The sequence below is a fragment of the Prorops nasuta genome, unplaced genomic scaffold (assembly GCF_024137725.1).
Source record: "Prorops nasuta isolate Cenicafe-Biocafe unplaced genomic scaffold, Cenicafe_Pnas_1.2 PNAS00004, whole genome shotgun sequence".
Lineage (NCBI taxonomy): Eukaryota > Metazoa > Arthropoda > Insecta > Hymenoptera > Bethylidae > Prorops > Prorops nasuta.
The window spans coordinates 1,696,816-1,720,965 of record NW_027116801.1 but is presented as its reverse complement, the minus strand read 5'-3'; the positions used below and the strand labels follow the sequence as shown (position 1 = coordinate 1,720,965).

At 31.7% G+C, this 24,150-nt stretch overlaps 1 protein-coding gene across 4 annotated transcripts; it reads left to right on the top strand.

Annotated features, from left to right (window-relative positions):
- Positions 1-352: 352 nt before the first annotated feature.
- LOC136772894 (phospholipid phosphatase 1-like) lies at positions 353-23,309 on the top strand. Of its 4 annotated transcripts, none has more exons than XM_066726133.1 (6): positions 353-506; positions 12,804-12,975; positions 18,272-18,426; positions 19,440-19,657; positions 20,027-20,147; positions 20,241-23,309. In XM_066726133.1, the coding sequence occupies exons 1-6, from the start codon at positions 501-503 to the stop codon at positions 20,610-20,612; spliced, it is 1,044 nt and encodes a 347-aa protein (XP_066582230.1). In that variant the 5' UTR covers positions 353-500; the 3' UTR covers positions 20,613-23,309. The 4 variants fall into 4 exon arrangements, with proteins under 4 accessions (XP_066582230.1, XP_066582233.1, XP_066582229.1 ...); XM_066726136.1 differs by lacking the exon at positions 353-506 and adding an exon at positions 3,264-3,634; XM_066726132.1 differs by lacking the exon at positions 353-506 and adding an exon at positions 9,641-10,164.
- Positions 23,310-24,150: the final 841 nt, after the last annotated feature.

Sequence of the window (24,150 nt, the reverse complement as noted above, 5' to 3'; positions counted from 1 at the left end):
ACATTGCGTTAACATCGGACGGACCAAGGTTGAAAATGCTCACCGTATATAATATCTATCACATAAAATATTATATTATGAGCGTTTTGGGCCTTAAGTGGGGGAGGGGGCTCCAGGGCCTCCAGGTACTTCGTAATCCTACCTCCAAGTTATGTACATACTAACCGATTTACAAAGATCCTGCGAATACTGACAGTAAATTCTCGAACGCAGCCATAGTTGTATATATATAGTACATCAATAGCGTGACGCGTGACCTGACTACTGTGGACTGCTGTGGACTGTGGAGTATACTTTTGTAATATGAATCAGCCTCCACAACCTGAGCTGTCAATTGTGGTAAACTGTACGCGATAAAGAATACTATTTTCTAAGTTCCTCCTGTGCTAAGTTGTCCGATAATTAAAAATAATAGTTCTCGTCAATCTACAGCCCAAAAGTTTGTATTTTTGTTATCATCAATTCATATCCACTACGAAAAGAGTCTATGCACCATCAAAATGCAGGTTAGAAACTATCAGAACTCTATTTTTAACAATATGTCGTAATATTTTACTTAGTTTTATCCAAAAATATCCACAAAATAAGAATAATCAGTTTAATTTGTCTACTCTGTGTACATTAGAGTGTTTTTAAATTGGATTCTTTTGCACATTCCAAATATATTTCTAAAGCAAAAAAATAAGAAGAGTTCAGTTTATTTGTGCCGCAGAGTAAAAAATTGCATTTTTCTGCGACTTTTTTATTTTATTTTGGTTTATAGTTGGTTTACTTGTTTGTCTTTTTTCGGAAAAATCGTTAGACTATGAATGAAAGATTAACACATTTTCCAATAATGTTTTTATAAGCATTATTTAAATAAAATCAATATTTAGTCAAAGAGTTGAAATTTAAGGAGTGTTTCTATAATAATGTTTCAGTATAGAATTTATAGCCTAATTTTTACTTATTTCTGGGATACAAAAATGTAAATTCAAAACGATCTCGTTTCGCAAAAAATGTGGGAGATACATAAACATTAATTAAAAAATTCCAAGACTGCCTTATTGTAATATTTGTATTTAAATATTTATTAATCTCGAACGTTATTTAAATGAATAATTAAACAAGTTTAGATAAAATACATATGATAATTTTTTAGAGTATTTTAGTACTTACTCATTCTGTATTGCTTCTTCTGAAAACGCACGATTCATGAATTACGTGCCAAAATATGTTAATTATAGAAAAATATGGTTTTTATTTTGCGGCACGACTTATGCCCATTTAAATAGAAAAACAAAGTCAATTCCTTCGATTTCTTCGACATTCAGAGATGTTTACCGGCTGAGTAAATAAAATTCATATTTTATGGATAGACGTCGCAATGCATATGCAAATTAATATTCATTCAATTTGGTCAATTATTAAAACCTGACCAATTCTTACGTACATTCTCTGGAGCAACGTGTACACTATTGTTTTCATAACAAAGGTACAAACTTGATAGTCTTGATATAAAAATATTCATCAACACAATAAATGTATATATACTTTTTTTGGAGCATATAGCTCAATGAAAAAAATAACAATTAAGTTCTTTTCTCGAAACAAGTTTTAACCAAGTTGTATTTGTAATCAAACGGTAAATAATATAAAATTTGCAGTATTTTCCTCAATTTATAAAAAAAATGTAATTCACAGTGGGTGAAATAATCCAACGTAATATACGCTATAGTAAACAGTGTAGTATTTATACTTGCATTCATGTAAAAAAAAAGATGAAGTGACGAAATAAAACAAAGCGGTTATTTTAATTTCTGCGTGTATAATTAGCATCTGTATGTGTATATGCTATATGGTGTGCGTGCAAGCAGTCATCGACCGTAAGTAATTTAATTAATCTAATTATTCCAGCATAGAGGCACTATGCGCCCTGCTGTATGTACCTAACCACCAGCTTAACATTCTATTTTATAGACTTCATTTTGCTTATATGTCCGTATCTAAAAATAAATTTATTTCATAGAAATATTTTTGTTATTATTATTATTACTAAAGTATAGCATGTTATTAGTATGAATCATAATTTAGAAGTTAAAAATGAGTGAAAAAGTCACTTATTAATAAGGGATCACGGTTTGTAATTATTGAGCTTATACCGGAATTTTGCCTTGGTGCACATTTGTAATTAATTTCAGAGAAGGTTCAACTAAAATTTTAATACATTCGTCCAACAAGCAATATTAAATATTCCTTTAAAAAGAGAAAAATTTGTACAATTAAGTTGATACGATCAGTAATTAATTCTCGTAAAGCATCTAACTTAAATATTTTTTAAAACAACAGATTTATATTTTTCATTATTCAGAAAACACGTGTGTGTGCAGCACATACAGTTATAGTAAAATTAGAATTAGTATAGTGGTGTATATGCAAGCTATCAGCTCTATACCTGTCGATCAATTTTTGCACTTCTGAGGGTATGTTGTTTGTATACATATATACATTTACACGTTGACATTTCACTGTCATTGTATTTACACTGCACGTTCTCTTATTGGTTTACTAAAACGTATATTACATGAATGACCGAAGAGGTATTATTATGCTCCGAATGAACAATTATGCAGTTGGTCAAATCGAGGACATTATGATTATAGTTTTTTAAAAATTCCAATATAAAATTGCAAACGAAACTTAAATATACCAGAATAAAGTTTTATAATTTAATACATATTTTTTTATTTAACAATCCACAATCTTATTTTCTCTAAAGAGGTATAAGCCTTAAGTGGCGCACAAGAAACATAACAGAGATATTTTTATGAAAAAAAAAAACTCAAAATCCTTAATTCGTACTTTGAGGGGTTCATTACGTAATTACATAAAAAACACTCAGATGTAAGAAGAGAGAAGCTCCAAAGGCGATCGTCTTAAGTTTTTTAAACGGGGCCTTCCGTTTTTTATCGTAAACTCTTGCAATTCGTCTCAAAAGTTTTTCAAAAAACTATATTAATTTTTATCTCGTACGATATTATCAAAATTGTTGATTTTCCTAATTATCGCACTCTTTCTAATCTCTCTGTACATTATAATATTAAGTTTTATAATGACGCTTATAATATTGAATGAAGTAGAGAGAAACTCGGCCGACGGTGAAAGATTTTATTTCTACTTTACTCTGTGTGTATATATATATATATATATTAAGAAGGTCCGGAGGGAGAAACCCAGGCACAGCAATGAGAGATCTAATTTCCTTTGGTTTGCTTGGCGACGAGAGCGAGCCTTAGCAATATCCTTGGCCGCGTCGCATAGCATCCTTGGTGGGGGTAGTAGATTTAATTTGAACTTGCGAGGAAGTAGTCGATTGGTTACGAGGAGGAGCCGCACGAGGAACACTGGCTGCTTGCTTCGGTACAGTTGTTGTTCAGCGCTTGCTTTATCCTGACGCGTACTTTGCTCCTACCACCCTCCTTTTTACTATCCATAAACTACCAGCCCCCCCTTTCTTCTTCATTCATATTATTGTTTTTTCTCTCTCAAACTTTTTACTCCGTTCCCTTCTAATAAAATCCGGACGATCTTACTGACGATGACACTATTAAACGTGCCGTCACCCAGTCAACACTCCTGAAACGTTCAACAACCTGTAAGTTAATTTTTTAATTTTATTCTTTTATTATTTTTTGTTTTCACTGTTTATGCTTTAAAGTGTTAAATTGTTTTATCAAGTTTCTCTGTTTAATTTAATTTTTTACGTGTTTTCGATGAAACATACACGATGAATTTTATTTTTTAATATTCGTGGTTTACAAATTTGACCCATAATAGATGGTGCTTGATAGAATTTATTATTATTATTTAAATTTATTCTGTAAAATTTGCCTTTGAGTCAAAATATTACTAATTATCTTATTTTCCTTCATTTTTACGGACGACACACTGTGAAATTAACCAATCGATTTAAATCAAAATCCCTTTCCCGTTAAAACTGCTTATGAAACACAATTAATGTGATATATAAGTTACTATGGGTTTCTTTATCAAGGACACGTAGAATTAAACGCCCAGGTAAAATCAATTTTCTGTTCTTTGACCTTTAAAATTATTGAATTTATTCACCGACTACCACGGATCCGTTTCAGACCTGTGTAGGGGGTGCTACCATTCGACAGTCGATACTTTAAACAAAGATTCCTTGAATAGTTCCTGTCAAGGAAAACCGATACGATTATTTCTTTCATCTTGTGCATAATTTTTCAATTACCTCAATTTTATATTTTAGACAATAACGCTGATTCAGTAGCAAGAACAACAAAGAGAACAGGTGCGTTTGCTTTCTGACCTTATCGACTCCTCTTTGTTGTTCTTAGCATTGAAGCAGCATTGTTAGCTGAATTAAAAAGTTAAAACAAAAAATGTTACGCGATAGGAAAAAATATTTTAAATTTTTGGTCTAATACAATTCAAGGAATACGTGTTTATAACATCAACTGTCAAAACTGTAAATTTCGTTTGACGTATGAAAAAAAGAAGTCGCTCCTTTCGACTGATGTTTATTAAATTTCTTGGTAAACTCAGTGAACAACGCTATTTACCTTTTTTATTTAGAAATAGTAGACCTCGCGAATATTTTCTGGAATAAGCGATGATTTTATATTGTCCTCGAATTATTCGTAGAATTTTAATCATTTCTGTGCTCCGGATAGTTTCTCATAATCGAGAGCACCACAAGGGATAAATATATAGCTAAATAGCTATAGCTCCCCCTTTTATTTTGCTACCGGTAGCTGAATTAACTAGAAATTCCCTGCCTTCTTGCAATTGATGCAATAATTTTTAAGCACACGTTAAAACAAAATATATACCAAGTTTTCAGGATCGAAAATTGTTTAAATGACAAACAAGTTTTTCAACGCTAATATAATAATAATAATAAAAAAAGAGCTAGGTGTTTTTTTTTTTATTAAAGTATTCCTCGTTTCTATATCGAATATTCTACCCTAGAATTTTGTTATGAACAAGGATGTTGTGTGAATTCCTGTGGTCGTGTTCAGTAACATCAGTTAGGATCAAGGGACTCTTGAAATATCTACAGTTAACGTCACGTAGACTATACAGAGCAAGGATCTTTCGAGTTGTAATAACATCTGTAAATGCGAACATTAATTTGTTTTACAACTCGATGGAGGGTTATTAAACTGTAAATAAGGAGATACTTATAGTATCACTGTTAGGAAGTTAAAACTTTTTTTGTAGGGGGGAGGGGATCATTAAAAGAAACTAATTTCTTTCTAACTCGGCGAATACCACACAATTTATCGCAGGAGTAGAATTATTATTATTATTCATTTTTTAATTAAATAATAAAATGGAACAAGATTTACGTGGTTGTTTCTTAACACAATTGCAAGAGGGAAACTGAGAGAAATTTAATAATTAGTGAATTATCGCTTTTAAACGAGTTCCTAATTTTTTTTTTGAGCGAAGGGCGCCTAATTATCACGATAATTAAGAATTTAGAAACGATTTTCTTGTTGCGATGCAAGACAATTGTAACACGGCATGCTTTGCATTTTCCTTTCTTAATGAACGTTGAAAGAAATCTTATCTCTGTCAAGTGCCGAATAATGATACGTTTAAAGGGAGGCTTTTAACTTTTGAACAAGCCTTTTAACGATTAAATCGTGTCTCATTGTGCAAAACCTTCACACTTGACACTCTTTATATATATATGTATATATATAACTTTGACAAAACTCAAACTTCAATTCTTCTATACTTAAAATTCTATTTAACAAATAATTTGCCTTTTCTTCAATAATTTTTTCTACTTGATTCTTTATTGGCGCAGCTATTCACTTTAAGTATGAAACAAATAATTATTTATACCAACAAAATAAATTTTCTTATGAAATTCTTATCGAGGGAAAATGTGCAAATATAATATGAGAATTAAAAAATGATAATTAGCCACACATAAACACACATCATTTTGGGTCTATAATAAATTTAATATTATACGATCTAAGCAGAAGTAATTAATTTCCTACAGATGATGTGAAAAGACGTCTTCCACTGTCCATATACATATACCACACCTAAAAAATTTTATATTTCCTATTTTTAAATAATTTTTATCAAAGAAATATTAAATTATTAGTTTACAATGTAACGCCCATCTTGTTTTTATTACGAAGGAAAAATGACAAAACGCAAATCATAGCATTGACTCATTAATGCTGGAATTAAAAATCATATATTGCAGCAACGTCGGTGAAGGGGTTAAGACACGCAAAAGGGGGAACATTGATAAAGTTAGAATTATCATCCTAACTATGGTAACACATTTGAGACATCGATAAACAACGATGAGATTTGATTTGTCATCGTCTATAAGGATTAATTTCATCGATGCAATTCTTGACATAACAGCAAATAATTTTGCTAATTAATATAAACAAAGGCCGATATAAAAACATTAATTTTGCTTTGATCGAATAAAACCAGGTGCTTTCCCATGAGTTTAATTTAAAATCCAGAATACATTCAAAGCATTTGTCTATATCTGGTCGCAACGTGCGAGCTTATTTATCGATGAAGATTTTTCTGGAATTAACGATTGCAACGGTCATCAAGTGTGCCAAGGGCAGGTAAATGATATTTAAAAGATGAGTTCCGGTGTGCGAACCACTAAAGTCTCTACGAACTCGTCCATTACTCGACTTCCGACTAGTCGACCACCCAGTGCTCTAGTATGAATATATGTGTGTGTGTACAATAAAATTTAGTGTCTATACACTCTCTTCCAATTGCCTTTCCCCATTCCCTCTCACGGATTTTTTCACCCTTCTACTTCCCCCATTTAACCCCTCCATCTTTATTAATCACCGTACCGTTCCATCTCCTCGATACCCCTAGCAAAACGATACATATTGCTCTCTGTTTAACATTGTATACAAACATTTAATTTTCTGTACCTATCTCATCTTCAGAGAGTTTCGTAGAACTCTTTTCTTCTCAGTGATCGAATTACTACATTTCTCCTCTGAAAAGGTAATCTTAAAGTAGTCGTTTTGTATCTGTTATTATTGTTTTCCTCGAATTCTATTCAAACGCATCGTGCACCTCCAATGTTTTGTTTTGTTTTTGTTTCTACGTCAGCGCGTGACTTCTTTGGAAACCAGCTTTGTTATTCAAATATTTCGTAGTATACATTGTATAGCATTTCTTTGGAAGGGAGCAAACAATCAAACGACACTTTTCAATGTATACAAGACACTCTTGAATCTCAGACGGGAAATGCTATAAATCCATACTGTTTTGTAATTTCAAGAAAATGTATTGGTTGAGGCTACTTCTACTGGGAGAATATTTGGATAAATTGTTGACATATACAAACACTGCAAGCATCGAGCAAGAAATGCTTTCAAAGATATTCTAAAACGTTACTATAAATTCCATTGCTCCATGACTTGTAAAATACAGGATTGAAAAACTGCAAGCTTGATAAGATCATAAAAAAGAAAGAATACTCGATCCAAGTCATGCAGCTGTATGAGAATTTTGCAAGCTTCGTATCAATCTCAATGCCATCAAAATTGTAATTAGACCCTCTAAAACCTCCGAGTGACTATATCTAACTGATGGATTTTGATAGTCTTATGCCATTTTGAAAATAAAATATTACTAAATTTTAACTAAAGACTAAGAGTTCCACTTTTTCAATATAAAAAAAGGAAAATAATTATTATTAATTATCTTAAATTTCTTTTGATAAACATAATTATCAGCACAAATCTTACACGAGTCAACAGTCAAAGTTGTAGGAATTGATTAAATAAGCTGAGTATTAAGACATCAAAATGTTTTTGAAACTAGAGTTAACAGCTACCATTTAGGATCACTTGTGAGAGCTTTTAAGCCTAACACAATTTTCGGTAAACTGGGCTGTGCCACTTGAGAAAGAATGCCTCGTCTGTTTATATATTTATCATCGAGACACTGCAACTGTGTCTCTTGGTATCTGTTCGTACGATTGCTGCTTCTTTGCTTCCGTTTATCGTTTTATCGCGATACTGAGAATCTGTATGCATAAATAATCATTTTTTGTTTACCCAATGTTCTGGGCTGATCTTTGTTTTTGTACTGTGATATATATATATATATAGAAACTTCCACGACGAACGTTGAACAATGCCAAGTAGTTAGTTTGCCTGTTGGCCAATGATTTAATCACTCGTTAAAAGAAAATATAAAAAACGAAAAATTAATTCCAAAAAAAAACGATGAAAGTGTAAAAAAAAACAAAAACTAAATCAATGCATGCTTCCGTATTTTCTTAAAAAAAAAGAATGTTCCAGCCATCTCGCGTCACTTTTTTACACCGAGTTCCGGAAACGATCGATTTATTTTTATAAATAAACGATTTATTATTCTTTCATATTAAAATGATTGATCCGAAGATCTCAAAGGATAATTCATTTGGCAAATGAGATGATTGATTTATCGATATTAAAACGAGATTATTGCAAGCAGTTAAAAACATCGGATTCTCGTTTTGCAATAGGCTTAATGTATTCTCTTCGAGTGATAAGTGACAAGTGCAGATAAAATTGGCTAGAAAAAAATAACGTCAAAAATTGGATATCTCGATTATGAAATCGCTACAACATGAATTTGATAATTCGCAAACAGCGATGACTAAGACTTTACTGGAGAAAGAAGATGAGTTTGATTATATAGGCATGAATCACAAAATCAACTGAAAGGCGTGAGTACAGAGCATCGTCATCGCGATCGTAATTTAAGAAAATTAATGTGACGGGAATATAATGTACGATAAGGTATTTTGAATATCTGAAATTAATATTGAATATTATGACTATTGAATAAGATATGAGTGGGGAGAAGGGGGGGGGGGGGGTATGGGAAAAGATTGGAAACAAATTCCACGCGTCAATGACTTTTAGGGAAACCCTGAAGTGTCGATGTTCTATCGCTTTAACCACGTGCTCGTTCAGACACCTCCAGTACTCTTTGATTAAACCTAAAATACAAAATTTACTATTTTGGTTAAAAGTAACAAAAAATGTAAATCATGAAAAATATGAAAATTTTAGCGAGAGCTGGAGAAAATATTTTGTTTATGAATCAACAATTTATTTTTGCAAGTTTTGACTAAGATATATGTATATATATATATGTATTTTAAAACGAATATCGTCTTCGGTTTCATCTGAAACAACATTGACAATTCGAGGAGTGTCTTTAAGTTTCGTTTTAGACGCTATGAGGTTTGGCCTAACATCCACACTACTCTAGATATCAGTGTGCAATAAGGTTCCGTTGCAAATACGTCACAAACCCCTACATTTGCATTGAACGTTATCATGAAAGGGTTAATAATTAAAATTAATTTCGAAACTAACGTAAATTTTGTGCAGGACCTTTGCAAATATAAATGTATTTTAATAAAGAGAGGGGGGGGGGGGGGTGTAGATCGAAGACGAATCTTTCACCTCAATCGTTTCCTGCTCATTAATTCGTAATAAATTTATCAGTTATCGTCTGTCTCTCCTCGGTCTCGACTCCCGGTTAGAGATAAGAAAGAACGTGGGGAGCGGTGTAATATAAGTGAAACTATAACGCACCGCGGCTACAGTTGGTTATTATCACGCGTTAATTTCACATTAACGCAGTGGTAAATCGTAAAATTTTCTCTCCTAAGTCTTGGCAGCGCATCGATATATATAAATAATTATAATAAAATCTAGAAAAATTTTTGAGGGTGCAGACTCACCATTTATTCTCTCATTCTGATTCTCTTGTTATTCTCTCGCTTTCAGAGAAAGAAGATTAAAGATTACGAGGAAATTGTAAAAAAATTGACGTAGTGAGCTTGGATAAAAAGTGACTTCGGCCTCGCCAAAATTGTTATTAATTCTGTTTTTTATTTGCCTGTGATGGAGTATCGTTGATCGTGCACCTGCGTAAAGTGAATAATATTGCTGCTCGGGTTGTGGTTTTATTAGGAAATTTTTTAAGATATATTTATGTTTTGGGTGATCCACAATTTTTGACCTTTCGCTGAATAAGTTTTTGAAGGATAAACTTTATTGGTTTCCCGTGCAAAAAATCGCTATGACTGATTTGCAGGACACCGAAGCTGGCAGTAGCGTAAGTTAAATTAATTTTTTATCTACCCCCCCCCCCCTACCCTCTTATATATATATATATATATATATATATATATATCACAACCTAATATTCGTCTTCAGTCAGTCGCAAAAGAATCTATAAATAAATACGTGACGTAAATAATTGATCGTTGCACAATTTACTTCCTGACCCGGTGAAGAAGGACGAAGAGTCCTTTTTTGATATTTCTTTAACGCTGAACCTACCAATGAGCGGTCGAATTAATCTTTTTGAATGAAAATACGCGTGCATAAAAATTTTTTTCTGTAAGTTTAGCGTTATCGTCAAAATTCGTTGCGGCTCTTAGGAAGAGCGAGCCTTGAGCATCTTTTGAAATGTTTGGCAAAATTTTTTGTTCCTTCTTCACGCGTCCAAAAAATGTTCCTCGTTGACTTTCCTTGGTTCTTGACCCAACGAACTCGTTCAAAACAAACAAAAAAAACGACTTAAAATCGCTTTTGCTTTATAAAAGTTAATATATCGATTTATGGGACCTCGATTCTTTTGTATTTTAGCTGCGATGATATTTCAAGGAAAAAATGTGAAAGATCAATGGGATTTTTCAGAATTTAAATTATTTATCACTTATATTTCTTACGTTAAGTTACTTATTATGATTTTTCTTTTTTTAGAAAAAATTAAACAATGCTTTTCGAAAAAGTGAGGTTTTCTTTTTGCTTATGCAGGCTGACAAAAAATACTTGGTTTACATCTTGATTTTTTGTTGTACTTAGTCAAGATTTATACTCAGACACCTATGATGACGCTGTTGGTTTGACCTTGAAGTGTCATTTGAAGGTCAAGTGTATGTGGTCTTGAGTTTTTTCAAATGCAATCTCCTATTTTTTTTAACTGCATGTACATTCTTGTGACTTATACCAAGAGCTTTAAAAAAACTGTGCTAACACGGCATTTCGTTCAATAGTTTATTAAAAATTTAGATTTTAAATTATAAATAGTTGAAGCACTGTTTGTGTATGCGTAGTGGCTGCTCGCACTACTTGAACCAAATCCACACATATACACATCTATCTGTGTGGGTCAGCCTGCGTAGGTATGTATGTATAGGTATAGTTTTAATTAAAAGGTCGTTGACCCTCAGGCTCGAAATTTTTTCCAGTGGGAAAATTTGGTTCTTTCTTTTTATCGAGAAGCTACATTTCTTGTGTGTGCCTGGGTTATCTGTTCGGATACTTTAAAAGCGTCTAATGGCTAATGCAAGTTTTTAGTCGTAGAAAAGTCTCATTTTCTTTAGAGAGAAATATTTTCGATCCACGAATTGGAGACTTTAAAGAAATTTATGTGAAATCCTCCCCACTTGGTTTAATTCAGCTGCATTCTATCGATAAATTCCATTTCATGTTTGGCTTTGAACTATTTATTATCAGTTATACATTGAACAAAGTGCTGTTTCAAGTGCCACGTGATTGCAGTGCAATCTTCCTGATTTTTATCTGAATCCCAAGAAAATAACTTTTTCCAGACCATATCTTAAAATCTTGTTCTAGTTATTTGTTTGATTAAAAAATCTATTATCATTGATATAATTATAAACATAAATCACAATTGTGGGTGAAGGTATTATTAGGAAATTAGAAAATGTTTTTTTCGATACAATAAAAAATCTCTAGTGGCAAATGTTATTTCAAGGTTTTTTAAATATATATTTACTTGGAGACGAAATTGCTTCTCTCTCTCTTTCAATTTAAATGTAATATTCTAATATATGAAGAATCTGTATAATATTTATGTTCAGAAAACAAGGTCGTTTTAATATGACTTTGCAATTATATTTTTAGAACGACGTGGCAAATTTTAAAGAAAATTTTCATTATAAAAAAAAATTAAATCTCGATGGTTATAATTGTATCGTATTAGTCATTCTCTCTATGCACGTACATTCTATATTTATCATAAGTAACTCTAAAACCATTTCCTCCAACCTTTTTTTATCATACTTTATCTCCCACGTAGTTTTATGAACTCTGGAGTAATTCTGAAAGAACGCGTTAAGATTCATTAATGCCGGTCAAGTTTTAGTGATTCAAACAAATGTCGAGTTTGAGCATTAATAGAAATGGTATGTTTTTTCTGAGTATCTATTAGAAATATTAACCAAAGAAACTTATAAATTTGCACAATATTGAACATTGAATTAAATTTCAAAAACCTTGATTTTTTTAACAAATACGATTAAAAATATTTTCTTTTTCCAAACATTTCAATTAAAATAAATAATAAACAAATAAACTAAGAACAGTTACAATTAAAAAAATTTATTTATGTTCAATACAAAAATAAAATTATCAAGTGTCCTAATTTATTGACATAAGGACTCGAGAAAAGTTGTATTTATATAAATATTATATATTATAAAAAAAAACTAGGGAATAGAACAGCTGGCAATATAAAGAAATGCATTCGACTTTTTCCCTTATTAGGTGTGCTTTAAATGGCTGAGTAAACAGACACCAGGGGTCAATTTGTAGGAGGGGGAGGGGGAGGGGGGTCGCTTTAGGAATACTTGCTGCTACCGAAGATTTAGGGTTCTCCGTGACACGGAGAAAAACACGAGAGATTTTCCTAGTAAGAGATACGTGATTTCTGTTGGTTTTCAGAGATCAACGGAGCAGCTAGCTCGTTGCAGCACGGAAACACTGGAAGAGGTCCCACAAACTGAGATCAACGGTGTGAAAGCCAGCAACAGTACAATCCGGGCAAAAATCATGGCTGTGTGTCGAAATTTCATCAGGTGGTGTGTCCTGGCGGATTTGCTCCTGGCGTTATCAGGTTTGTCATTTGTGTAACCAATTTATTGCACTCGTACAAACAAACTTGTTAAAATATTCTTTTATCATACGCTCGAATTATATTTGTTTTTTATTGGATAATTAGTGGCTCAAATTCGGGGACCAAAGAGATGGAGTTTTAGTTAAAAAAATATTTATTGGGTTAAATGTTTTATTTTGGTAGATTTTTCTAACTGTTTTTTTTTTTGCAAGTTTTACGATTTTTTTATTTTTTACAATTGTCTTCAGAATTGTAGAGGTAAGTGCATGTTTATACACACACACGTTTAGCTAATTTTACAATGATTAGATTATTATTATTATGTTTTCTTTGTGTTAGTTTCTTATTATTATAAGAAATGCACTTTTATGAATCGATTCGAAATGGAATGCACTGGTTACGTGTCTTGCTAAAAATGTGCATAACGAAATTGTATTTAGTCACGTGCACGTGCAGCTCTTACCATGCACGATCGATCGGACGTGGGTGGTTTGCTATTCTGACTGAAAGAACTTGGAGTGCACGTGTGTGAAAAGCTACGATAACGTCAGTAATACGATATAGTATGATAAGACATTGATAACACGAAACTGCACGCAATATGTTAAAGCTGTAGAAATTTTAAAAATAGAAATTAAAAGAAATTTATATTGAAGAAAATTTTATTAAAACTGTAAGGATTAAAATCCATTGGTTCCTAAAAAATAATATTTCATTGTAATTCTTGGGAATAATTGAAAATAATTGAGGAAATTTGTAATAATTGTTGATTACATTACATAAACAAAAATCAACACACACACACACAAGAGCTGATACAATTTTATTATTGATGATGTTTTTTCAATTATAAGTAATATTGCTTGTAATTATTTTCAATGATTAAAAGTAAAGAAAAGAGAGAAAATAATAAAAAAGTAAAATGTTTTCTTAATAAACTGAATGAAAGATTGCAAAAAGATTGATGAAAAATGCAGTGCTAAAACTTGTCTTTACAATATAGAAACGACGAGTGACAAGTAAACCACAAATTCATTTGGGTCAGCGGAGATGGATGTAACACGATGCTCTGGAAAGAAATTGATCGAAATTTTTGTAATAGAAACACCGTTTACTCTCGTTATTAACACCTTCCTGTCTCTCCCCTCACCGGTGGTCAACACACACACCTATAGATATATAATATTACAGCACTGCAACTTGTTTTAAAACGTTTCGACACGCTCCAAACGTTCGCTGTTTTTAACAGTGGTAATTAGTCGAAAAACAATAAACTTTCTCTCAAAATTATCTTTCTTTATTTCTATGCTAATTTATCGTCGTTCCTCGCAAATTAAAAAAAACAAAATTATAAATTTTCTAACTTTCATAAACCAATGCCTTCATTTCCTTAAAATATATAGCTAAAAATACCACATAAATTGTTTGAAATTTTCTAAAACGGCAATAAAATTATTCAAGCTCTGTGATAAAAAAAAATGGTTTCTTGCAATTCGTGTGAACATTTTTGCTTGCTTTATTTTTGCAGAAAACTATGCACGTTAGCTGAAAATTTTTCGATAGAGAAGTCGGTGAATGTTGAATTTTAGTAGCACTTGCAATTACTTTTTTTTTGGGCAGGAATTCCGTGAATTTATATGTTGAAATTGATATTGATTTTTAGCATCGTTGCGCGAGTAAAAGCTTGGTCAAACAACAAACCACGATTTGAGAGGTGAAAGAAGCCTTTTTTTTTTGTAATAAAATAAATGGAAAATAATGACAGAAAATAATTCGTCGAATAGAGAATCGATTGAAATATTGAGCTGCGTGGGGTTTGAAGGAGAAATGGTTGAAAGTTTTTGAGGGGGATGGGGAAGAAAAGTTGTTGTTGAGGGGGGATACACGAAGAGAGTGGTGAAAGTGTGTTCTCTCCACTAGCCCTTAGCAGCCTTAGCTTAGACCACTCGAGTTTCCCAGATGGGACAGCAGTGGAACGTGGAAGGTATGTGCAGTATATAATTAAAGTGTTTAGGGCCAAGTGCATGGCCCTTCAAACTACTACTCTTATCATCCACCCTAGCCCACTCCTATCTCTCTTAAATCTCAAGAAAATTATAGTAAACAACACGACCGAAATTGCTGAGAAACAAATACAACCACTCGTAATTTCTCCACTGTTCATTCTAACAACATAAGACGGTATCCAAAAGCTGTTTTTCCTTCCAGTTTATCTATCCGAAGAACGAAGTTTTAGTCGAGTGTCACCTTTACTCCTAGAATCGTTGTTTATGTGCTAGAATTAATTAAAAGTGTTGAAATAAAGGTTGAAATGATTAAAAACAGTTTATTGAAAAATTTTTAATTCGTTATACATTTAATTAATAATATAATAAAAGAATTAATTTTTATTAGAATTTATTTAAAATAGGGCAGGGCCTGAGAATAATATATTTTATTTAAAAAATAATTAAATCCTAATATTAGTTGAAAATTTTTAAAAATGTATTACGAGACAAATTTTATTCACTTTTATCGTGGAAGATATTTTTTAAAACGTTTGAACTTTGGGTTTAGAAATGCATATCCTTTCGTGCTACTGCTACCTACTCTTATCTCCCTCGTTTTCACAATAAATTCAAAGAGTCAAAAGTCACTTCTAGCGTAAATACTAGAACTCGGATAAAATAAACTATGCTTAACTAGAGAGCGACTTATCCTTCAGTTTAATCTAAAGAAAAAGGAATGTGATAGGTATTCTGCTTTACTACAAGTGTACAATTAATGCGAGTTTCAATTTTCTGAGAGATAAAATTTGAAAAATGGTAGAAAGACAACACGTAAATTAAATAACGTTTTTGTAAAGTCCTCTAATTCATTCCGATTTTATTTTGCAATGAATAAAGAAAGTTATATATATAACACAGACCAAGTGAGATAAATTATTAATGAAATTTTCTTGAATTAGAGAAAAAACGACTGATGCATTTGTTTTCGTGTGTTTGGTTGTCAGATTTGAGCTAAAATAAGAAAGTTCTATCCTTTAACTTTTAGCTTCGAATAGACTAAATCCAAAGACAGATCTTTCATACTGGCAATTAAGCGATTAATAATTAATGTCATTAATTAACAACCTGTCGTATCGAGACAGACAATTTTTTTCAATATTACTGGTGTAATAAAGAAATGTAATAATATAAATGTTGAGCAAAAAAACTTGACCTGATTAAAAGTTGCGAGGGGATTTCGTTGGATAAAGTAGCTGCTGGATTTTCATTAATTTGAGTGACGTCAGACATGATAAAAAAAGTAAATTGTGAATAGTCCATTTTGAGTTTTTTAAAGAGCATAATCAATGTCTTGTAATAAACGAGATAGGAGTTGAAGATTTAATGTGGTTCCTTCGACTTTTATTTAAACACATTTCAATAGATTTATCAAAATAAATTTGTATCTTTCCCTTAAAAAGCCCCAGTATAGGTCCAATAACAAATGACAAAGTTACGTTAAAAATAAACCATTTAACTTATATGTATTTGGTATACAGTATTCATTTTTATTATTAGGATTGCAGTATAGGAATATTTTCTTTTCATTTATTATAAAGAAAGGCTAGAAATTGAAAGTGACGTCTACGATTAATTATCAGTGGTATAACAAATTATGTAAAACATAGTAAAGTAAGTCTTGAGTAAGAGAAAAGAGGATAATAAGATAAAAATATTTTATACAAAAGTGTAAGAGGAAAGTTTACATTAAATCTATTTCAACCTATATAATTATATAAAAATATGTAAATAAACAAAACCCACGTCATTTGCGGTGCAGCAAATAAATAATAGAGAATAATCTGTTGAACGAGAAAAATATTAATAAATGCATTATTCATAAATGGAGAAATTTTGATAAGCTTAATGCTTGCAACGTAACAATGTTTTCGTCTAAATGTCTGTGTATATATATATATATATATATATATATATATAGGAAAAGAGGTGAATAACAATTGAGCACGTAACATCTGCGTCATGTTTACGATAAATCGTGTTATTGGAACGCGACTAGGTTGAGCGCCATCTTACGGCTCGTCCAGTCTCCACTGGTTTCCGCTCTTCTCACTTTCCCTCGAAAAGTCTTTCGTCCTCCTCTTCGATCAGCTGATCGACTCCTCGGCTTCCACGCAACGCAGCTCGCGAGCCAAAAGTCAAACTCTGGTCGAAGCTATCTAGCACGGTGCTGCATCGTCCGAAACTCGTGCCAAAAGTTTTCAAACTCCCAATGAGTCACGAGGAAACTGTTAATAATATTAATAATTGCAACAATCCATCGCATCTGATTGTTATCTTTTATCTCGAGAGTGATTCGTGCGTTTCGAAAGTTGCGTCAACAAATTCATCTATATAGGATCGTGGCGACACGTGTTGTTGACGATTTTACCATCTCTGATTCAGTGTCCGTTTGAATTTCGACCAAAGCAAAACCCAATTTTTCTCCTTACTCTTCCCCCTCGTATTTCATAGGATTTTTTGTAAACTCGCGCGACTCTCCCTTGTGACCGTCTTGTAAACAAACAGTGACGTTCCTTGTGACCAATGTGAAAGTTTCTTGGTAGTAGAGTTATTTACCTAAATGTCGTTTGTAAGTGTACTTTTAAAATTCGATCAGAGAATGTATTTGATAATTAATTTTCTCAATAATTCTGTAAAATTTAATTTAATACAAAAAAAAAATAATGCAGTATTGTTAACAGTGGCCTGAGTGAAGACTGGGAATTTTAAATGTTAAAAATTATCTCGCCTCGTTTGTCATAAATTCTCTAGTCTGATAAGAGATTGCAAGTTGGCCTTTATCAACTTCAAAATTTATACAAATTACATCGTACGATTGCTAAGTGCTTGATAGCTCAGACAATTTCTATGAATGATCCTTTTGAACATACGCAAGAGAAGACGGTCCAAGCACGTACATAATAACCATCATTGATTGGTCATTTTTTAATCGCGGGTGAAAAAATTTTGGAGTATTCAAAATTAACCTCGAGCGTATATAGTATACCAAAGTGTACACTCTTTGCTTCGTTAAAATTTTATTAATTACGACGGAGAGCAAAATGAGAAAACCAACTTTTTCTTTTGCCAAATTTTCTTTGAAAATGACAAATACACATTATTTTATTGGTAGGTTACATAAATATACCAAAAATCAGTAATATTAATTTATGATTGCATAGTTACTATAAATTATAAACAATTGGAAAATTAATATAATTACATATATTTGTAATTTTACTCATGTTTGTGTTTTAATAATTTTTCAGTGTTTGCTGTGTTGGGCATGCTGGAGTTTGGTATGATTCCACAACAACAGTTAGGATTCTTCTGCAATGATCCAAAGATTGCTCATAAATTTAGAGGCGACACGATACCATTTACTCTTCTGCTTTTTGGCTGTACAATCGTTCCATTTCTAATGGTAAATATTGAAAAATTTTCCAATTTACTGGTTAACACTAAACGTGCAATTTTTTTTTATTCAGTGATTATTCCACTTATTAATTATTATCGTCTATTCAAACATGATCGATGGAAAATTCTCTGATCATTTTCTTGTTGACTTCATACTGTTAATTTTTTTTTACTTAAGTGGGAAAAACGAGAAAAGATTTTTTACATATATTATTAGAAATTTTTGGAAATATAAAAAATTACAATTGATGAATGTTACAAAATAACCGCAGCAGAACCATTTTCCCCAAGTATCGACGTTTCACGGCACGCAGCATAGCTCCAACAATTTTCAATATTTTTATTCGAAATTTTAACAACATCTTTAAAACAATATTTCGAAGAGAAGTACATACAGGATTATAAAAATATTGATTTTTATAGGATTGGCGATTATTCGAAGTAAAACCTTCCATTTTCAGCCAAAAATGCTAATAATTTGTTTATAGAAAATGTTTTAATTTACTTGTTCAAAATTTCGTATGCGTTTCTCTCTCGAATATTGTTTTAAGGGTGTGGTTAAAGTTTTAAATAAAATTATCGAAAATTGTTGGAATTATGTTACGTGGTCGTGAGGAAGACCTGGATAATTCGAGAGGGTGGCACTGACGTTGTTAAATTGCAATATTCATTAGTGATTATTTTTTTTAATACATCGCTACATTTATATATTAAATAGGAAATACAAAGAATATATTTTTTTATTCTTTCTTTCGATCGAAAAATAGAGGTTGAGACATTTTTTTTTAATTGCTACAATTTCAAGTGCAACTTTTTATGATTTTATTAGAGAAAATTATTTTGGTACTTTATATGATTTGTATAATTATCGTGATAAATGAATTTTTATATTCTGTCTCTAGGGAGTTTTAAATAACTCACCTTTATATACATACAAAGAGAGAGAGAGAGAGATGTGATTTTTATCGTTGAGAAGACGTTTCGAGGGATTTTTTAAGGGGACTAATGATTTCTGTGCAGGTTGGCGTGATAGAATACAAATACCATGCATCTGACAGCTGCAATCCACTGGGGGGCTCGAGAACCAGGCAAATTTGGTCCTGGTACGGACACTATCTCGTTGGTCTGACAATTCTCGCCCTGGTTTGTGAAATCATGAAAGTCTTAATCGGTGAACCGAGGCCTCACTTCCTTGACACATGCAAACCTCGCGAAGCTGTCAATTGTACCACCAATAGGTAAGCATTTTCCCAATCAATTATTTCCATCTCCTTATATATTTCCCTCTCCTTCAAATTTTCAAGAATTTCAACGATAAATTTCAAAACCACTACGAGTTTTTTCTTATTAGGACTTTATAAATTATCTAAAAATTTGTGCTTATTTTTTTATCGATTTTTCAACTTCCTTTAATTTGTAAGAGTAAAACTGGGATCAAATTATTAAAAAGCTAGTGTAATTTTGTTTAAAAATTAATATGTATAGAGAGGTTTTTGAAAGTGATTCTTAATAATTTAACCAAGTTTTTTTATATATATCAATAAAATGTATTGTTATATTACTAATCATTTAGATGAAAAGATAGCTATATATTATAATTTTTTCAGTTATATAGACAAATTCACGTGCACCAACAATTTGGACACGTATTGGTTTGTGAGTGATGCCAGCAGGTCTTTTCCATCTGGCCACTCGGCTCTGTCGGTGTACTCTTCGTTTTTCCTAGCGGTAAGAATTTAAAAAAGATGTTGTATGCTTGAAATTGCCACAGTGACAGTGAATTAATGTCAAATTATTTTAATTCGTTTTTCTTCTTTTCAGTGGTATTTGGAAAAGAGATTACCAACAGGAATTGTTCTCTTGAAACCATGGCTGCAATGCTTAGTGTGTTTATGGTGTGTTACGTGCTCCTTGACAAGAATTACAGATAAAAGGCACCACTGGTGGGACGTACTCTCAGGAATCGTTATGGGTCTGACATTTAGTGCTTTCGTGGTTATTTTATCATGCAGGCAATTCTTTTTGGAAAAATCCTCCTCGTCGTTAACCTTTGCCAACGATTCGATGGAAAATGGCCGTACGATTTTCAGGGAGAACGCCAATGAGAAGATAAAAAAACTTTTGACTAGCAACTCGGTCGATAGTAACGAAGGACGTGAGCTCAAAGACATAACCTCTCCTTGGAGAGAATGAGTTTTAATTATCCGCTATAAATGCAAACCAATGACGATTTTAACTGAATAATGAGTAATCAAATTTATTCCACTCGTATATTGAAAGGAGAGGTCAGATTTTGTAAACATTCTACAAACTCAGACTTCAATCCAAGTAATATTGAGAATTAGCTCTGCATATTGGATTTACTGTTTCCACAGATTTTCTCCCTCAAGAAAATATTTAATGTACTCTTTTTCTTTGAGCACTAAGTCCTTTTAATGTGAAAATAATTGTTAATCATTTTTAGTGGAAACAAATCTTGTAAATAGAATTAATTTTCACTCTCAATTTTATCCTCTCATGGGGTAAATCAAATGTATAGTAATGTATCATTTAGAATATGGTTAAACTTCCAAGGCTCTGTTCAATTTACTTTGAACAGTAGTATAAGCTAATTTTCAATTATTCCATGTACACATTCCATTTGTTAAGACGATAAATAATGGAAACTGCTGTTGAAGGAGTACATGCTGATGATAACTTCAGTAGAGTTCATGAAAGACTACCATACCTACATTGTTTCTGTAATGATAGAGTTAATATTTCTTTTATGAAGAAATATCAATAACTAAAGATAATTGTGCCTAAGATAATGCTGGAGATAAACCATGTTATGCATGAGAAAAGTTATGTTGAATATAGTATTATATTCTGTATCCAGGATAAATTATAATGTCCTCTTTGTTTAAAAGAACAAGAAGATTTGCTAAAAAAGTATTTAATCGATTCTGTCCACACAAAAATTTAGCTGTGTATTTATGTCTACTTTAGAAATTTTTACATGAATTTGTTTTTGGTAAAAATCCGAATCCAAACGGAAATCGGCCTTTTCTTAAGAACAGTATTTATTAAATCATATTTTAAAAATAAATTATTAAAATGTAGTAATTTAAGGTAGAATGTTTGTGTGCTGTAGCATTTAGATATTAGTTATGTCGTAAATTGTGAAAGCAGCTAAAAATAGACTTCAGCCGTCTACTGTGATACAAAGTTTGTATAAGCAAAGTAAAAGAAATAGGAAATGGAATATAAACTTATTCAATAACAGTCATAGAAGCCCATACTATTGTAAACGGACCTCAGTTTTTATTTAATTATTTTTCTACGACTATAATTCTGGTAGCAGGATTTTGGTAAAGGTTGTGGTATATTTTGGCAGTGACAAAGATCTTTTAACCATTTAAATGGATAAAAAGATGATTTGGAATTATGACTCCAAAGTCTACTTAAAGATCTGAATAAGATAACTATAAAAAATATACGATACGTAGTTAGAAGAAAAAGTTACTAACGGCACGAATTGTAGGCTAACAAGAAGGTGACAGACTTTTTTTGGTGTAGGGAAATAATTGTATATAAACTAATATTATAATAATCAGTATCCAAAATTTTGCAACAGATTAAATTATTTTGGCAGAGAGATTCAAAAATATAAATTTAAACTTAGCAGAAATATTATAAAGATGTAAAGTATAATTGGAAATTTTGTTGAGGGTTATTAAAAATTGGTACAACTTAGGTATATCAATGAAAAAAATGCTCGACAGAGATTCAATACAATATTTTAATAAATTAATATTCACTAAAGAAATGACGAAGGAATGAAGCAATGAAATGAACAATCACATAAAAATAAGCTGATATCTTGCATTTTTTTGCGTAGAACGTTAGCGATGCATGAATATATGTAAATTATTGTCAATGATTTTAAGTCGCATTAGCTGAAAGCTTTAAAAAATAGGACTTAATATCATATCCATTTAAACCACGCGGTTTCTCAGTGATGATTTGCCATATAACAAGACAATAGGTTCAATAATTTTATAGAATTAAAAAAAAAATAAAACTGTTCTGTCTTAAGATGAAAATGCAACATTGAGAAAATAATTTATAATAAGTCATTGAGTCTAATAACAATCATTTATAAACAAAACTAATTTTTGTAGTTTGCAAATCATCATTGAATTTAAAACTGTTAAAGAAACTGAGATGGAGAAACAAAGTTTATACTATATTATACTATCAAATAGGATGAGAATATTTATTTTGCCCAAATGTATTTAATTGTATTAAAATGAGATTTATTTTGTTTGTTGCGATTTGGATTTGAAGTGGTATATTCAGTTTGAATTGATTTATCTCGTAACGTTTTTTTTTTTGTAATTGTGACTGCGGTAATGATATTGGTGGTGATGGTTACCATTAGGTTGTAACACTAGATTATAAATGCTGATTCTAAACCTATTTTTACAGACTGTTGGTAGTTGAAAACAAAAGAAATACGTATATTTAAACGCCTAATTAAAAACCAACCTGTTTTAAAAACTAATATTTAAGTTTAACATATATATTTATGAAGCAATAAAAGTTTAAATAATTCAAATTGGCTCAGCTCGTAAATCTAGTGTTAAATACAAAATTGTAATCTAAATATCCATCGAAGTAACGAAGATTATGAGGAAAAATTGTAAATATTGTATTATCGATTTTATAGCTTTTTACCAGTAAAACTAGCGACTTAACGGCAAGAAAATACTGTCTGCATGATACAAGAAAAATGAGGATATTTTATAAAAATAATAATAGGGCCTATTATTCGTATTTTAGATAATTGGTACACATTTATACATATCAATAACGCGTCAAGCAATAAACCAAGATTTACAACGGAAATTAGTTCACTTTAATTCCTACATTCTAAAGAAAGTTCTTTTCTCAAATACTCTTATCCAAGATATTACGAAGTAAGAATCAAGAGCTCTCAAGAAACTGTTTTCTTCATAGAGTAGGAAAAGATGCTGGAAAAGATAAGAACAATAGCAGTACTTCGTTATAAAAAAATTATATAACAGTGAGGAGATATTAGCAGCAAGCACCAGTACAAGCGTGTATCATCGATAAGTCCACGGAAACTGAACGAAAGCCGTCAAGAAAGTAATTTGATTCTGTTACGATAACACATTACAGAGTTATTCTTTCGAGGTACCGAAGGAGAGAAAAACGTTCGACAGAGCCAAAGTTGTCAGTCCGAATGGTATGATGAAAAGGAAAGGAATTAGAGGTGAAAAGACTAGGTATTTTCATACGAATGAATCGACAAACATGTGAAAAAAAAACAAGAATGAAGAGGAATGCATATTAGCGGGGAGTGAGAAACATCACGATCGCGAACAATTTGAATTTGCAGCAAAGCGTGTGTAATGGGTTCACTGACGACTGATGGGTTATTTTTTTGTGAAATCGTATTCTCCCACTCATTTATACTGGTGAGGGGGTTGGTCATTTTTCTCCCTTTTCCCGGTTACGAAACAATTGCTCGGGAGGGTGAGAGGGTAGGAGAGAACGAGTGAAAGGGATGGTAAAGGGCGATAGAGAAAGATGGGGAGTGGGGGGATAGAAAGGTAATGGAAGAGGACGGGGAGAAGGTAGGAAAGAGATTGGCGGGCTACAGGAGCGCGTGGTACTGGATGAGAGAGATGAAGTGGCAGATTAACGTCAAGCGACGTAGGCCATT

Coding starts and splice junctions, on each gene's coding strand:
- LOC136772894 (XM_066726132.1), top strand. CDS start 10,129: ATGACTGATTTGCAGGACACCGAAGCTGGCAGTAGC. Junction 10,165..12,803: donor ACACCGAAGCTGGCAGTAGC/GTAAGTTAAATT, acceptor GTTGGTTTTCAG/AGATCAACGGAGCAGCTAGC. Junction 19,658..20,026: donor GTCAATTGTACCACCAATAG/GTAAGCATTTTC, acceptor TAATTTTTTCAG/TTATATAGACAAATTCACGT.